This window comes from Cervus elaphus, chromosome 27 (assembly GCF_910594005.1).
Source record: "Cervus elaphus chromosome 27, mCerEla1.1, whole genome shotgun sequence".
Taxonomy (NCBI): Eukaryota; Metazoa; Chordata; class Mammalia; order Artiodactyla; family Cervidae; genus Cervus; species Cervus elaphus.
Window position 1 is genome coordinate 55,980,464 of NC_057841.1, and position 18,710 is coordinate 55,999,173.

Genomic DNA, 18,710 nt, shown 5'->3' on the forward strand with positions numbered 1-18,710 from the left:
ACAAAGGATCTTGTCATGTATTTGCGGACTAAAGCAAAACCCCAAAAATGTTCACTTTACATTCAGTGACTCATGAGAAGCTAAATATGCAAGACACGGGGTTAGAGCTGCACAGAAGAATGATGCTTCCTGCCCAGAAGGAATTTGCTGTCCAGTTTATAAACCGCTGTATTTCAAACCAACTCCATATGATAGCCGAGTCATCTAGTCTGGGTCAGCAAAAACAGCTTAACTTAAATACCATGGCTTACAAACATCAAAAGACAAACATGAGCTACCCTCTTATTTTGGGGGAGTGGCCTAGGAAGAAAAGGCTAGATAATGACAAGAAAATTATTACATAAATCAAGGAAAAGCTTGATTCATGTGGCTGAGGAAACGATAGTGAGATCTCTTGCTAAGGCAAAAGATAACAATTTGGGCTAGAGAAGATGGAAGGAGGAAGCAAAAGGCAAAATCTGGAGTTGAGGAGGATGGAGGTGTAGCTGTCTGCTGCAGCTGCTGGTCTAAACTTTGTCATGAACACAACTTACACAAAGTGGGCAGGTAATATACCTGGAAAGGGATTATTATCCTAAGATGACCATGGACTCAGAATAGGCCCCTAAGCTTTTCATAAGGCCCCTAAGCTTTTCATGTGCCACTCCCGCAGGAAAAGTTGTAGCAATAATCTTATTAATACATAAGAGTCCATATGAGGACATAGCTATGCTCCTTTACTACTTCTGTGTCACATTTCCACACAGCTAAGATGATCTCTTTAGTGTTTGTCTTCCTTCTTAGATTAGAAGTTTTATAAGGACAGGATGCATGACTGAATTATATGTTTGTATCTGCCTGCCAATGCTGGAGATGCAAGAGACACAGGTTTGATCCTTATCCCCTGGAGGAGGAAATGGCAGCCTGCTCCAGTAATCTTGCCTGGAAAAGTCTATGGACAGAGGAGTCTGGTGGGCTCCAGTCCATGGGGTTGCAGAGAGTCAGACACAGCTGAGCAACTGAGCACTCACACACATAGCATCATAAGAGAAGCAACAATATATGCTGTTGAATAAATGAATCAATGATTTCAAAACCCCATTCAACAGCAAGAACTTTGGTCTCTGACAGATAAGGAGGCATCATTAGTTGTTTATCAGAAAAGATGCCTTTCAGAAGAGCTTTCCTGAAACTAATTTCAATAGTATAAATGAATTCCTCATTTTTATAGTGGGGCATTAATAGATTCTATTTCCTTTTAAATATCAATAAATCAAGAAATAAAAGTATATACATATTATTTAAAGCATGACACTGAGAAACCACTAGAACTAAAATCAGGTTACAAATCCTCAAAACTATCAGAAATATGAATTTAAATGGAAAGCTTAGACCTGACAACAAAAATACTGATACCAGAAAATGACAATAAAATATTAAAAACAGTACATAAATAGAACGACAGAATCAAGACCAAACATATCTATAAAATAAATAAATGTAATGATCAACTCAGCTATAAAAGAAGAAAAGACTATCGGATCAGATAGAAAAAAAATCAATTGCATGTTTTATGCAAAAAAAAAAAAATCTCTAAAGATAAAGGGACTCAAAAAACTGACAATGACAATGAAGAGTAAAGAAACAGCAAGCAAATATAGAATGAGAAAACAGAAGTCTCAGCATTACTAGGAAACTACTTTAAGGCAATAAGTGAGAAATAAGACATAGCTTAACCCATTGTGTAACTAACTAGCGTCTATAAAATAAATATCATCTTAATAAGTTAATTTGGCTTTCCATGGGGAAATAGGCATGTATATAGACTGAGTTCAAAACGTGTTAAGAAGGCTCTCCCCAATAGTTCATTCCACCTTTCATCTAGATACTACCAACATCAGAGAAAAGAAGATATCACAACAGATACTACAAAAATGAAAAATGTTACTAGAAAATATAACTATTTGAATATTTTTAATAATGGTGAACGTATACCATTAATTTGAAAATTATGGAATACACAAATTCCTAGAAAAACACTTTCTCAAAATTGTTATAAGAGAAACCATGAATATTTATCCATGTACTGACTGAATACACTGAATCTGCAATTTCAAGCCTCCCCATTTAAAAAGAACGACAAATTAGGCTGAGATGACTTCACAATTAAGTCTTCCAAACATTTAAAGAACAGCAGCAACCTTCACAAGCTCCTCCAGAGAATATTGAGAGAGGTCACCTCCCAGCTTATTCTACAAAGCCAGCAAAACCATGATACTAAAGCTTGAGAAGCAAATTATGAGAAAGGAAAAATGCAAGTCAATCTCTCTTGTGAATATAAATGCAAAAAATCCTAAACAAAATAACAGTAAATCTAAACAGTGATAACACATCATGACTACACTGAGCTTATTAATCCAGGAATTCAAGGTATGTTCTCCAATCAAAAAATCAAGCACTGCCATTTCTCACATCAACCAATCACTGTAATTCACTATGCTATCAGAATAAAGGACATTTTATCACTTAGCTAGGTAGAGAAAATAATTTGATAAAATTCAATACACACTCATGAAAAATATTCTTAGTAAACTAAAGTGAATTTCCTTAATTTGAGGATATTTACCACAAAAAAAAAAACCTATAACAAGCATCATATTTAATGGAGAATCATTCAAAATATTCCCTAGTATATAACCAATGAGGATATCTGCTATCACTTTTATTCAAGATTATACTGGCATTTCAAGCCAGTGAAAAGAGACAAGGAAAAAAAATCAAAGGTTTAAGGATTGGCAAGGAAGAAATAAAACTCTTGTTTGCAGATGATATGTTTGCTTGTTCATGAATAAGGTTGGAGAGACTCACTGATTATTTAATAAGTTAATTTAGGAAGATAACTGAACACACAGTATATAAAATTCAGCTTATTTCTACATATTAACAGCAGACAACTAGAAAAAAATTTTAATGTAATCAGAATAGCATCAAAAAACAACAACTATCAACAAATAAAAGACATAACAGATCTCTAGAGTGAAAACTATAAAATGTTAATGGTGGGACATATGAGGTTAGTTAATTTTATATATATATATATATATATATATATATATATATATGAAATTAAAAGATGCTTACTCCTTGGAAGGAAAGTTACAACCAACCTAGATAGCAGATTAAAAAGCAGAGACATTACTTTGCCAACAAAGGTCCATCTGGTCAAGGCTATGGTTTTTCCAGTAGTCATGTATGGATGTGACAGTTGGACTGTGAAGAAAGCTGAGGGCCGAAAAATTGATGCTTTTGAACTATGGTGTTGGAGAAGACTCTTGAGAGTCCCTTGGACTGCAAGGAGATCCAACCAGTCCATCCTAAGGGAGATCAGTCCTGGGTGTTCATTGGAAGGACTGATGCTGAAGCTGAAAATCTAGTACTTTGGCCACCCCATGTGAAGAGTTGACTCAATGGAAAAGACCCTGATCCTGGGAGGGATTGGGGGCAGGAGGAGAAGGGCACGACAGAGGATGAGATGGCTGGATGGCATCACCAACTCGATGCACGTGGGTTTGAGTAAACTCCAGGAGTTGGTGATGGACAGGGAGGCCTGGCGTGCTGCAACTCATGGGGTCGCAAAGAGTCAGACACAATTGAGCGACTGAACTGAACTGAACTGAATCATAAGACTTAATATTGCAAAAATGCTAATTCATCCCCCAAATGGTCTATAGATTTATATCCTGGCAGGTTTTAAAGAAGACTAAGCAAGCTGAGTCTAAAATGTACATGGAAATGACAATAGCCAAGACTAACAAGATAATCTCAAATGAAGACTAACAAAGCTAGAAAACTTGCACTACCAGATATCAAGTTCAAGAAAACTAACAGACCAATGAAACAGTACAGAGTGTAGAAACCAAGTCACATGTACAAAAAGGCCAAAGAAACAGATGGACCAGAAACAGACTTTCACAAGACGTTCACTCACACATTCCATACAGGACAGAGGTGACAACACAAGGCAATGGGAAAAGAATGGTCTTTCAGAAAATGGTGCTAGGTCAACTGGATATCCACTTGGGAAAAAAGTCAGTCCACCTCGCATCATATACAGAAGTCAATTCCAGATGGATTAAAGACCCAAATGGAAAAGTAAAACAAAGCTTTCAGAAAATGGTATGAGGGATATGTTGATAACCTTAAGTAAGCAAAAATTTCTTAAACATGTCACAGAAATAAAAGGAGAAGACTGACAAAGTATATTCTAACTTGTTATAACTTGAAGTATTACATATAGAAAAGTGTAAAAAAAAGAAAAAAAGTTTACAGTTTACTTAAGTTTCACAAAGTAAACACACTCATGTAACTGCCACACAGATCACGAATCAGAATGTCACCAGCATCTTAGAAGCCGCCACTGCCACACTCACCCAGTCTCTGTCCCACCTCCCAACTCTCTTAAAATTATGAACTTACACTTACCAAAAAACACTATTAGGGAAGTGGAAAAGGTTAAGCGGCAAACTGGAAGAAAATATGTGACAGATCTGACAAAGTACTGATCTCAGAAAATGCAAAGAACTCCCACAAGTCACTGAAGAAAAGAAAAACACCATTAACACAACAATTGAGTAGATGCTTCAAAAGAAAGGATATCTATACAGCCAACAGACGTACAAAGAGTGCACAATATCATTAAATATCAAGGAAACGCAAGTTAAAACTAAAAGTATCCCTAAACAAATATCAGAATGTCCAAAATTTAAAGACTGATCACATCAAGTGTTAACAAGAATTTGAAGCAACTGCACAGTGCTGGTAGAAGGGTAGCTCTGTGTGACCACTCTGGAAAACTAGATGGTGGCATTTAATAAAGCTGAACGTATGCAAACTCATGACCTGAAACTTCTACTCTGGTATAAACCCCAAATCAAAAGCACATACTCGAATATTCACTGAAGCAGTAGCCATAACAGTCAACAAGAAAGAAAGAAACTGAAACTAACAACAAGAGAATAGTCAATGCAGGGAACAGAGAAAAAACAGATACCAAACAAAAAATATCCTTATCATTAATAGATTGAGAGAGGTAAGAGTAGAGGTTGTAGCTATAAAATAAAAACAGCAAAACTTTATGTACAAAAAAAAAAAAAAAAACTTTATGTACAAAACTGCTGCTGGAAATTAAAAATAACATCACCCAAATAAAAAAACAAAAAAAATGATAAAAAGTTAAAATCAAGAAAACATCCTGGAAAGTAAAACAACAATCGTTAATAAGAGAGAAAATACAAAAGTAGAAATATGAAAATTCTAAGATGGCTAATACACAACTTATACAAAGAGAGAATGAAAAGTTAAGGGATTCAGCAGAAGAGAGGGAAAAGATGACAAGAACATTTTCCATGCAAAGGATAAACATTTCCCTCTATCGCCTACGAAGTGCCCAGTGAATTCAAAAAGGCCTACAAACACATGTCAGTGAATTTTTTAAAAATCACACACATACTGTACATTTTCAGAGAGGAAAAAAGAAAAAAAAAAAAAAAAAAAGACCATGAAGGAGGAGCAGACATTCAGCATGGCACTGAACTTCTCTTTGGTAAGACTGAAGAAATTTTCAGGGTCATAATAAATGAATACTAAAGTATCTTATGAATTTTCACATAGAATGTCTTTAAAAAGGCATGGTTTTAAAATTTATCTTTCATCTACAAAGTTTCTTCTAACATTTAAAAACAGTCCTTTTTGATTACTATCAAAAAGATGAGCTCTAAGTGCTGGCAAGGATGAAGAGAAAAGGCAACCCTCACGCACTGCCGGTGAGAAGGTACACTGGTGCAGCCGTGATGGAAAACATTATGAAGATTCCTCAAGAAATCAAAACCTGAGCTACCATACGATCCAGCAATCCCACTTCTAGGTATACATCCAAAGGAAATGAAATCAATATCTCAAAGACGTACTGCACCCCGCCCCCATATTCACTGCAACTTTGTTCACAGTAACCAAGATATGGAAACAAACTGTCCATCAATGGACAAATGAATGATGTGTGTATATATATATACACACACTGAAATATTATCATCCATGAAAAGAAGGAAATCTTGCCATTTGTGATGATGTAGATGAACCTTGAGATCGAATGCCAAGTGAAATAAGGCAAAAAGGGAAAGCACAAACTGCATAATCTCACTTAAATGTGGAATCTCAAAAATGCAAACTCACAGAAGTCCAGAGTAGGATGGTGGTTGCCAGGGGCTGAAGAGGGGGTGCTGGTCAGAGGGTACAAACTTCCAGTCAGAAGATGAGCAAATCTCGGGGATCTAACGTACAGTCTGGTGACTACGGCTAACAACACTGTACTGTATGCCTGGGAGTTGCTGAGAGGGATCTCAAATGTTCTCACTATCATGACCACAACAAAAAAATGGTAATTGTATCAGGAGATAGATGTATTAACTAACTTCTTTTGTGGTTATCACTTTGCAATGTATACATACATCAAATCATCACATTGTACACCTTAAACTTACATGACGTTACATATCAACTATACCTCAACAAAGCTGGAAAAAAAAACATTTAAAAAAAAAAAAGACATTTCTGGAAGGGAGGAAAGGAAAGTTTCATATCCTCTGAACATAGAATTAGTTAACAAAATAAAAAGAAAAACATCTAGAATCAGATGGGAGATTTAAGCCCACTTCTTCCGTGATTTAAATATTTACTTTTGGGTAAAAAAAAATTAATATTGTGTAAGAAATGTAATTTATATTCAAAGACTATCAGAAACACCTAAAGCCCAGCAAGTTTAATTAAAAGGAAGAAGTAAAAGATGAAGCTCAAAGGTGAACTTTCTTTGATTGGTAGATAAAAAAAAGAGAAAAAGCAAGAGACCAGAAAGTGTCAAAGATGACAGCATTAAAGAAATAAGAAAGAAACAGACGTGTGAGATCTTCACATACCGAAAGGAGGATGCTAGGAAAGACACCCTTAACAGCAAAATCACAATTCAATTGGATTAAAAAGAATTTAGGATGTGATTTAATATCTGGCCAGATAAGGATAGTTCAATGATCTTATTATTTGGAATAACAGTCTTATAGTTGGGAGAGTTCCCTCCACCCCCACTCCAGATTTCTTTTTAATCTAATAAAAAGACAGGCATGTGCTAGATATGTTTATAGTGTATATAAAACTGGCTAGCTACTTACGCTATCATAACCAGGCTTTACAAAAATCATCTTTACCTTATAATTTTAATTATAGGCAGAAATCACTGCTGAGTTCTGTTCAATGCACTTTTCTTGTATTAAAAGTGTACTTTTGTTGCACTTTTAAAATTAAGGCATTTTCAAGGAGTTAATGTATTAGAAATTCATATATTTTAAAGAATTCAAAATAGCGACTGCCATATAGATAAGACTCAGGCATAGGAGTTTTCTTATAAAAAACAGGCATTATTAATTTCTATGATTGCTTCACATGTAGACTAAACATTTCAAACCGATTCAAGATAAAAGATCCAAAAATCAAATCCTAATTCTAGGTCTCAAAATTCAAGACTCCAAAAGGAATGACAAAACCACTGGCTTACATATCCTAAAAGAATGTGGCACAGTTAAGGTAGGGACTACCCAGTGGTCCAGAGGCTAACTCTGTGCTCCCAACGCAACGGGCGCAGGTTTGATTCCTGGTCAGGGAACTACATCCCTCATACCACAACTAAGACCTGGCACAGCCAAATAGATAAATATTTACAGTTAAGATAAAAAACACGTATATCTACAGGAACCTCAAAAAACAGACACCTCATCGGCTAATTTATTTACTCTCTGATCAGAATAACTCCTCCAAATGAAATATCCGGCAATTCCTATTACTAATCTAGTTCAATGAAGTTATGCAAAAGGTAGCAAAACTGGAAGAATTTTTGCGTATGTATTTTTTTTTTTTTTTTTGGCCTATCTCCTCAACAATAATAGCTCACTAGCAGTCATTTGCCATATTAATGTCAAAATATAAGTAAAATCAGCATCTTCCTTTACCAAAAAACCTAAATCTAACCTGGAACAGTCAGGATAACAAGATCATGGTTTTGAAAACGTTAATACCAAAGTTGTCTTTACCATTTTCCTGCTTTTACTCAAGGCACAGTCTTATATTTTGAAATCCTACTAGGGGGACAGTAGTCAAATATGACCTCAGTTCTTATGTTCAAGATGAAGGGGGAGAGACAACTAATGTCTCACAGTATAATCAAAAACATCCAGCAAAAACTGTCAAATGACAAGAGGATAATGTGAAAAACAGTCCAAGTATTTGCAGAAGTAACCTCCTAAATAATTTTTAACACTTTCTGTCTAGGAAAGTGCTAAAATGAAGATAAAACCCTCAAAAGACCTGGGTTAAAATTGATATAAGTGTTTTGTGTATGGGGGTTAGGGGGGGATTTGATTTTTTGACAGATCTTTTCACTTGAGAATAATCTCATAAACCTTAATTAAAGAAGGAAAACTTAAAAACTCCTCAATGTACCAAAGAGTAAGAAGCAACTAATCTGGTTACTTAAAACCTGTAAACATCTAGGTTGCCAATACCTCTATAACCAGATAAACACCCAGTGAATATAGTAAGTACAGTTTTTAAAATCTGTGACTGAACTTAGGTGCAGAAAACAAATTCTTGTTAAAATGACCATAACTTGCTAGTTGGTTTGTCTTTAACCAAAATATTTGTTCAGAGACTATTGAGAATGATTTGACCAAGGCAAAGGGGGATAAAATTTACTAAACACTATCTGTTCTCAATGAGACAACTCAAATTTTCGATATGGAACTAACATTACGCGTTATTCCACTTTCTTTATCTTTGTGGCTTTCTGAAGCAAACTGTCTTGCCCAATTACATACTTGCAGAATTTTCAATTAACAAAAAAAAATCTTTACAAAGAAACAATTTTAAAATCACCAAAAAGCCAAGGACAAGATGTTCAAGACTTTATAGACAGTATCTAAGAAAGAACACAATCAGGGAATGGCTTTGTCAAGGTAGGCAAAGTTCAGAATGGCCGAGCTCCCTCCCTGTTGGAGCTGAATATACTACCGCTGCCGGTGGCTGGGGGGCTGGCACTGGGTGCAGTAGTGAAACAGAAGGGAAAAGCCTGGTACAGAAAGCTGAATGGCCCAAAGGAAACCTGAGTGGTGACAAGAACCTAAAGGCACATGCAGGTACGCATCTTTTATATTGGATGTGATACACTTACATGGCCCCTGTTGAATCTCTTGGGGACCAACAGTAAAGCAAGTCTAGAACTTCAAATCTTGAGACATCTATAGCAAGATGCTGATCCAATGTGGCTCCAAATATCTTCTGTTTTCCTGGCTCACCTGAAGAGGAAAAAACACTACAGAGGATGTGGGAACTGCATTTCTTTAGGTAGCTTCTTCTAGAGCAACTGTCTGAAAGTTTTGGCCCAGTCCTTTATGAAGTCTGCAGATGAGACACTTGAGGGACTAGTGAAAAACAAAATTCAAATGAAAAGGTGGAGTGAGACATCCAAAAGGGGGAATACGAGAGTCAAAGATAATGGTCACAGGTAAATCAGTGTTTCTAATCCTTAAGTGGGAGGAGGCAGAGAAAGGAGAGAAAAATGCACCGAGGTTTCTCCCTCCACTCCCTCACCCCAATAGCTACTAAAATTTCACCAAGTACCTGAACTTTTTTTACCACAATTAGGGAGTGAGTGCGCAAGATTACTTGGAGAGTTCAAGCGTTTTGCCAAGTCTCCCTCCCCGGGCAGTGTGGCATTATTAAGCGGCAGGGAGGCCTTTCAGATAATACTTATTTTCTGAGAAAAGATTCTGGTGGAATACAGCTCGAGGCAATAAAGAAAGAGAAAAATAAATGCCATTTATACAAAAATGGAAGTCACAGGACAATATACCCTATTGACAACGTTTATTTACTTCTGTTTTTCCAAAGGGGAGGGACTGCTTTCGTGTAATAAGAAATCAGAACAAAAAGTCGTTTTCGAATAATAGAAAATATTTTTAAACTTAGCAACACAAACTGCATGCTTCTTCCCCTTCGGAAATATTCTCCCTGGAAAGATAATCTTTAAAAAATAAGCTAAGACGAGCAGAACCAAGTCTGATGTACCTTCACACAAAAGCATAAAAAGGTAGTCCATGAAATTAATTTTTTATTTTTTTTAATTAACTTAATTTTTTCTTAAAACATTTTATCTAAATATTGTCTTAGAGCTAATCTCCAGCATTCCAGTAATAGCCTAGGATATAAAACAATTTTCTTTCCAAATATATTCCATTTTAACCAGTTAATTTGAACTATGACTGGTAAAGATACCAGAATTTTCTGAAAAATAAAATTGGAGAACCAACTAGATCCTTACCTGACGTGGCTGTTCATTCATTCGTTGTGGATCGGATTTCACTTTATTACTAGGATGATTTGTGACTTTGGTTACTGGTTGCTTGAAAATAGATGCTGTTTGTCTAATTGGCAATGTTGTATTCAAGTCTGGTTTACCCTGTGGATATAAGTGTTTTAATTAATAAATATTATATATAAATGTAATTAATTACTTATTAATTCAATATCTATTACTTTGATTATTCCCAACTTCCCAATCTCAGCATTTTAAATACGCTGAAGTACATTTTAAACACTTTATTATGTAAGACTTATGTAAAGTTTCACAATAAAAAATGTTGTGTTCTTTAAAATGTCAAAAAATTCTCTATATAAAATTTGATTAACAAGATACTAGCAACTTCTAAGCTAACAAATATATATTTATGGTTGGTGAAACAAGAGGAAGGAGGGCTTTCAGGTCAATAACCAGGAAAGCAATCATTTCTACATTCTGAGAATGGAGGAGAATAATGGCGTACTTGGCTATTAAAATATAAATTACCTCCTCAACTGTTAGGGGTCCAGGCTTACATAAAACCACAAAGGTTAACCTTCCCTTTTTTATATATATTTAAAAAAAGGTAATTAGAAAGCTTTAATTCCCACAAACAAAGCTCAATTTAGGAAAATGTAATAAAATATTCTCTCTCTTTAATTTTGTAACACATTTACTTTTTAAAAAGAAACTTAAAATTGAAGTTTCAGAAAAGCAAGCAGCATACTTACAGACTTTTAATCAACCAGTAAAAAAAAAAATGTAAGATGTAAGAAATGAAAGTGTGGCACAGAATTTCTATTAAATTCACATGAAGTACAGTAACATGCTGTAGGGGGTTGGGGGGTGAAGAAAAAGAACAAAATGTGATTTGACTCATTTGGGCTTCCCTGGTGGCTCAGCGGTAAAGAATACGTCTGCAATGCAGGAAACATGAGTCTAATCCCCAGGTCAGGAAGATGACCTGGAGAAGGAAATAGCAACCCACTCCAGTATTCTTGCCTGGGAAATACCACGGACAGAGGAGTCTGGTGGGCTATAATCCACACGGTCGCAAAGAGTTAGACATGACTTAGTGACTAAACAACATCATTCTGATTTGGGCAAAAAATAGAAAGGGTCAAATATATCCTAAAACAATATATAGTACATTAGATATTTTTAGTATAGAAATGTACTTGATAAATCATCTACAGGATGTCAATGAACTTTTATTAACGATCTCCAAATAAAAATTGGATCAACTTCCAGACTCCGAAACAGTGTTTCTCAAACTTGAGCATGCATCAGAGTTACCCAGGGGGCTTATGAAAACACAGATTCCTGGGTCTCACTCCTAGAAATGATGATTCAGGAGGTCTGAGGTCGGGCCTGGGAATTTGCATTCCCATTAAGATCCAGGTGATGCCAATGCTGGTCCAGGGACCACACTTGGGCACCGCTGCTCTAAAACAAAGACTGCAAGTTGGCGGCAGAGAGACCAGGTCTCACCCACAGATGTGTTCTGCTCCAGTTCTTAGTCTCTTGAGTCAATGAAGCTAAGAGCTACAAATAAAATCCACATAAAATTGAGAATTCTAGCTTCTCTTAAAAACTCAAAGATCTAGAAATGGACTGATTTGGCCAAAACAGGCCAAGACTGATTAGTAATGGCGGCCACTAGAGGTGTCAAGGGTTGTCGTTTTGCAAAAGGCCTCATTTCACATTTGTGACACATGTCTGAACCCTACAGGTATTGAGTTTGTGACCTCCACTTACAGAACAGCAGAAGTTAGTCTGATCATTATTACAGGTAATTATTTGGGTGCCCTATTCAATGTGTCTCCTCTCCCCCACCCTACCCCAGCCCACGCACACTGCTCTTCTGTACACACTGGGCATGCTGGTCATTTCTTTCTCTCATTCACTTTTCTTCCAACATACGTGCTTACCTTTAAGAGGCATATTCATCTTAAAAACTCTAACAATACCACTTCTCAGGCATTTCATTTTCTTATCTTTATGGTTTAAAAAAAAAAAAAAATGATTTAGAGGTGTGGAAACTTGGCCAACAGGCTGCAAAATAACCACTTAGGATTCAATCTCCAAAGAGCGTGAGGCCCAGGAATGTGTATTTTTAAAACTCTCCTGGTAATTCTGTGATGTGCAGAAGATTTGGATCCCTCTGCTTTATGACATCAAGAGCATTCTAAGACCCTAAGTGAAGCCAACCAACCTGTACCAGTCAGTATTCAGTCCAAAAGACACTTAACACATAATGGCTTACAAAGAACTCTTCCTGCCACTAATTTGTTCTAAGCAGTATCTACCACGAAACAATACCTTGCTTGGTTTTTAATGTTTCTGTACTTTAATAAAGAATAATATACTCTGCTGGTATTAGAACAAAGATGGGATCAGCAGACAAAGAAATACAGAGCAACTATTTGTATGAACAAGCACAGCAGAGCCTGTAAGAGTCTGTTACGAAGAATGATTGGAGGAGGCAGAGACTAGCTTAAACTATTCAAAACTATAAAAGGAAAAAAACTATAAAATCCTTAATCCACACAGACTGGAATGAAGCATGAAACATGTAAAACTACTGGGCTACAATGATAAGACTAATTTATTATGTTTGTGATGCAATAAAAAATTAATCTACTGGCTAAAAAATTCCACTGTCTGACAATGACAGTTTATTGCCCAGTGGAACAGAACGAGATCTTTCAAGAGTGTGCAGCATTGCTCTTCTGTTGATCTTATTTATATTTTATTATTTTTCCTCTTTTAAACTAGCCTGAAAGCTCTGAAGAAAGAATTTTTTACTAATTAATTTTGTATTCTACAATATATCATGTAAAATAACCTGAAAAGCTGGACTAACTGGTTTTCCCAGAAACTGTCACAAAAAAAGTAAATTTTATGACCATTCTCTGAGGACTGTCAAAAGAGTCACTGTTAATTCACACCCAGTTGTCTGAGTTTTTCTAAATAACTACAAATCTGCCATGAACCTAGGAGTTATAAAGCAAACTTTTTTTTTTAAACACATGATGATATTTTAATATAAATACAAATTACAAAACATAATAGACAGATGGCAATAAAATATGGTATTTTATTTGTACTGCATGACATCCTTAGTCATAAATAAATTCTTAGAAACCAGTAATAAAGACACTGATACACCAAGGGAAATGAAAAAAAAAAAGAACAAAATGAAATAACACAAATGACTAGTAAGGATTAAGCATATATGAATGAAGATGACCGAGCTGAACAATAACAGAAGAAAAGCAATTTCTTTGTAATGTCATATTGCCAACGATTAAAAATCTAACATTTGTACAGTTTTAGGAAATATACCCACATAAACACTGGTGGATACAATAATGGTCATTATAGTGGTGGTTATTTTAGCATTCTTTCTGAGACTTTTGCACATGTGTGAGTTCAATATTAAAACATGGTTAATATATCTGTATATCGCCACACGACAATCTAAAAATCAAATGTGAATTACTGAATAGAAAGTTGTCTGGAAAATCACAGTAAAATTTTAACCTTACTGTATAAACAGATCACAAAAGAAGGGACTGCGACTATTTTCTGTCTTTAAAGTACTTTTTTCAAAATGGGACAAGATTAAAGCTATTCGTGTATCTGAAATCTCCCCTTTCAATATAGGAATAAGTGAAACAAAGTTCCTTGCATTATAAAACTAAACTGAAAAGAAACACACATTCTAACAAAGTTTCCAACCTTAAATGTATCTTCTCAGTATACAGGCTGGCATTCCAGTAAAAATTTAGTGTATTTTATAATAATGTGTATATTAAGCTGGGAAGTTTCCAATAACTCAAATAATTGTTGACAGTTTATTCTATCCCCCCAGGGATGAATACAAAAATAAATCTTTCTAACAATTTTTTAAACTTTTACTTTATCTATTTCTAATAAATATCTGTGATGGCTCTTAAAACTTCAAAAATAAATACACAATAAAAATTAATTTTAATCAAGGACAAGGGGAAACAAATTTCCTTTTGAAATGGTTAACAGTGATTGATACTAGCCTTAACCATCAGATGTGGATCTGAACTTTCTAGGGGCGTGGGCAAAAAAAGAAACATTCAATGACAAGGATTTCATACTCAGAAAGGAGGAAGCATACCAATTAAAGAGTAAAATAAAAGCTGGTATTAAATCTAGAAAAAAAAATAGACACTTAAATCACAACAGATAGTAAACAGATTTCAAATGCTTTTTCTTTTTCCAATGACCTTCCGTAAAAGCCAAGAACATACATAAACGACAACTCAGTGAAGATGACTTTGAAAAGGACTAAACCAGCATGGCCTGGTTATTGTGTAACCTTTCAATGATTCAATGTGAGCCTGCCTCTTAAGAAACCTATATGCAGGTCAGGAAGCAACAGTTAGAACTGGACATGGAACAACAGACTAGTTCCAAACAGGAAAAGGAGTATGTCAAGGATGTATATTATCACCCTGCTTATTTAACCTATATGCATAGTACATCATGAGAAATGCTGGGCTGGAAGAAGCACAAGCTGGAATCAAGATTGCCAGGAGAAATATCAATACCCTCAGATATGCAGATGACACCACCCTTATAGCAGAAAGTGAAGAGGAACTAAAAAGCCTCTTGATGAAAGTGAAACAGGAGAATGAAAAAGTTGGCTTAAAGCTCAACATTCAGAAAACTAAGATCATGGTATCTGGTCCCCTCACTTCATGGCAAATAGATGGGGAAACAGTGGAAACAGTGTCAGACTTTTTTTGGGCTCCAAAATCACTGCAGATGGTGACTGCAGCCATGAAATTAAAAGACACTTACTCCTTGGAAGGCAAGTTATGACCAACCTAGACAGCATATTAAAAAGCAGATACATTACTTTACCAACAAAGGTCTGCCTAGTCAAGGCTATGGTTTTTCCAGTGGTCACGTATGGATGTGAGAGTTGGACTGTGAAGAAAGCTGAGCACGAAGAATTGATGCTTTTGAACTGTGGTGTTGGAGAAGACTCTTGAGAGTCCCTTGGACAGCAAGGAGATCCAACCAGTCCATCCTAAAGGAAATCAGTCCTAAATATTCACTGGAAGGACTGATGCTGAAGCTGAAACTCCAATACTTTGGCCACCTGATGTGAAGAGTGGACTCACTGGAAAAGACCCTGATGCTGGGAGGGATAGGGGGCAGGAGGAGAAGGGGACGACAGAGGATGAGATGGCTGGATGGCATCACCGACTCGATGGACATGAGTTTGAGTAAACTCCGGGAGTTGGTGATGGACAGGGAAGCCTGTCGTGCTGTGGTTCATGGGGTCGCAAAGAGTCGGACATGACTGAGTGACTGAACTGACTGAACTGAATCCTAGAAAGGGCTTCCATGGTAGCTCAGCTGGTAAAGAATCTGCCCACAATGCAGGAGACCTGGGTTCCATCCCTGGGTTGGGAAGATCCCCTGGAGAAGGGAATGGCTACCCACTCCAGTATTCTTGCCTGGAGAATCCCCGTGGACGGAGGAGCCTGGCGGGCCACAGTCCACGGGGTCGCAGAGTCGGACATGACTGAGAGCACACAATGCTAGAAAAGAGGAAAACTAAAACAGTGACGCAGATCATGTGTCTTTAACCTGTAGCATTCAGATACTGTTTCACTGCTAACCCCTAAGTTTTACTGAAAATAGATTAACCCCACCTATTTCAATTTTTTAAATGGAGGAAAAAAAAAGAAAAGAAAAGAAGAAAACAGGACACTTACAGATATCATTTTAATTCTGTGGCTTTGCATACCCCAAGAGATATTCATGTCCCAATTTGAGAAGCAAAGACTTTTATTTTTCTAAAGTCACTTTCCTCATCTGTAAACGAGGTAAATACAGTAACTACTCTTAAGATTCTTACAAAAGCAAACAAGATAATGCATGTGTGATGCTGCTGCTCAAGCAGCTTTCATTAAGTCAGTTATTGAACAAATATTGAGTGCCTACTATCTGCCAGATACAGACCATGTGCTGTATACAGTCATTCACAAATACCAAAGTCCTCCAGAGCTTACACTCACAGGGCAGAGAGGAGACAAAGCAGTGGTACAGCTTACAGTCACGCTGGCACATAAATTCTGAATAAATAGCAGCTATCTCTCTTATCAGCACTATCATGTTATTGAACATGCTACTCAAAGTTAAAACCTTAACCTGTTAAGCTTCCCCATAAGGAAAGTCACCTCCTGGTTCATGCAAAGAGGAGCCTGACCTTTAGGGGAACCAAGATTATCCTCAAAACCTAATTCTGGATTTGCTCCCAGATACACAGTAGCCAATGCGTTTCCACAAAAGTCCACAAAAGTCAAAAGCCAATATAAAGTGCTTTACAGTCCATTTTTTTAAATATATGATTCACTCAACATAAAATCCATCATTTTATTCAATTCAGTGGGTTTTAGTATATTGACATTCAGTGATTTTTAGTATATTGACAAAAGTGCAACTTTGCAAAAAGGTTTTTACAAAAAGTAAAGAAAATATGTATCTGGGATCTATGATTTTGTAGTGAAAATCCACTTCATGTAATATCATAAATAATACCTTTTTAAGGAGAACAATGGAATACTGAATATGTAAAATAGAATGAGTGGACTCTACTTTGAGCTCATTAAAAAAGGATGTAGTTCATTGAAGTGGAGGTTTGTAATTCATCACTGAAATCAAGTTTTGAAGAGTTTTGTTTGAAAAGTAACTTCTTGGAACTTTAGTTAATATGGACTTCAGTTAAAAGGACTTTTAACTTTAGTTAAAAGGACTGATGGCTAAAGACTAATGAGTTTCAACCAGAGCAGCTCTGCTCAAACTAAGGGTTCTAATGCATGGAACCAATCATCTCCTTTACATCTGGGCTGGCACTAGCTGAGTACACAACTTTAGAATTATGAAAACAGTCACACAAATCATTTTCTGCAGGGCTTCATTCTCTCACTGATCTAGAGTCTAGAAGTTAGGTAACTCTGCAGGACCTATAAAACTTAAGTGAAACTAACAATCATAGACAGAAACTCCAACATCCAAAATAAATGTTGACAACATACCACGGGCAACTGTGTCCCTACATCTACTCTCATTATTGCACAAAGGTCCAGCCCAGAACCTCTCAGAGGTCTAGTGCACTTTGACATCTTTGAGGAACTAACTTATAACATGCTAAACCTACTCATACTGAACAGGCTGCTCTCATCAGCAAGTCTGTCTGCTAACATGGCTAAGGTTCTTCTCTTCACTGTTTGCTTCCTAGAAATCTTTATCCCATCCATATCTAAACGCCTAGCTCAAATTAGCCAAAAAATGGAACAGTGCTGTTAGTTGCTAATAACTTCTTAGTTATCTTCATTTTTCAGCTAAAGATTTCTGCACATGAGAAAATTAGAAGCTCTCTGGAATGGCCCTTGAACAACATGGGACTTTGGAGTGCCAACCCTTCACAAAGAAAGCCTTGACCTGTGGTTTTGCAGCCATGGATTCAACCAACTGCTGATTGCTAGTACTGCAGTTATTTACTGTGGAAAAAAAATCTGCATATACGTGGATGTATACAGTTCAAACATGTTGTTCAAAGGTCAACTTTGATTACAGTATCTCTTGCTACATCTTACTCCTTCTTTATTATTCATTAAATGAGCACTGTCCAAGCCACCATCATTCCAGCTTGGGTAAATAGCCTCCTGTTATAACTGGCCCCTGACTTCTACTTCTGAACCTCTATGGTACATTCTCCACACAGCAGCAAAAAAAAAAAAAATCATACTGCTCGCTACATAAAGTCCACAAGAGCATTCTATTCCCTTCCTCATCCTGGCTTGCCAGGTCCAGTGGCTAGGTCTGTCTGCTTCCTTGGCCTCACCTAGTACCTCTTTCCCACTCACTAACCTCCAGCCTACTGCCTGTCCTCATGTGCTCAACGTATCCTGCCTTAAGGATTTTGCCCTGGCTATTCCCTCTGCTTAGAACACTTTACCCTCTGGTTTTGTAGAGTTGAATCTTCTCATTCAGATCTTGGCCAAAAATCATTCCCTTCTGATCATTCGGCCTAACAGAGCCACCAAGTCAATCTCAACCATTCTTAATTAACTGTGTAGCATTTAATTTTTAAATTGTGTTAGTCATCCCACTAGAATAATAATCCCACAAACACAGAATCTCCCTCTATTATTCCCAGAATCTGGAATAATGTCTGCGCACACAGAATGTGCTTAAAAAAATTTCATGGAGTAAATGATGCATAAAATGCCTGTTA

General features: G+C 36.4%; 1 protein-coding gene across 1 annotated transcript in view; it reads right to left on the bottom strand.

The window, feature by feature from the left end:
• MBD2 (methyl-CpG binding domain protein 2) overlaps nt 1–18,710 on the bottom strand; it is a 65,899-nt gene that overhangs the window by 19,749 nt on the left and 27,440 nt on the right. Inside the window, exon 3 of the mRNA XM_043888762.1 lies at nt 10,400–10,537. Within this exon, the coding sequence (XP_043744697.1) occupies nt 10,400–10,537 (138 nt within the window). The remainder of the gene's footprint in view (nt 1–10,399; nt 10,538–18,710) is intronic.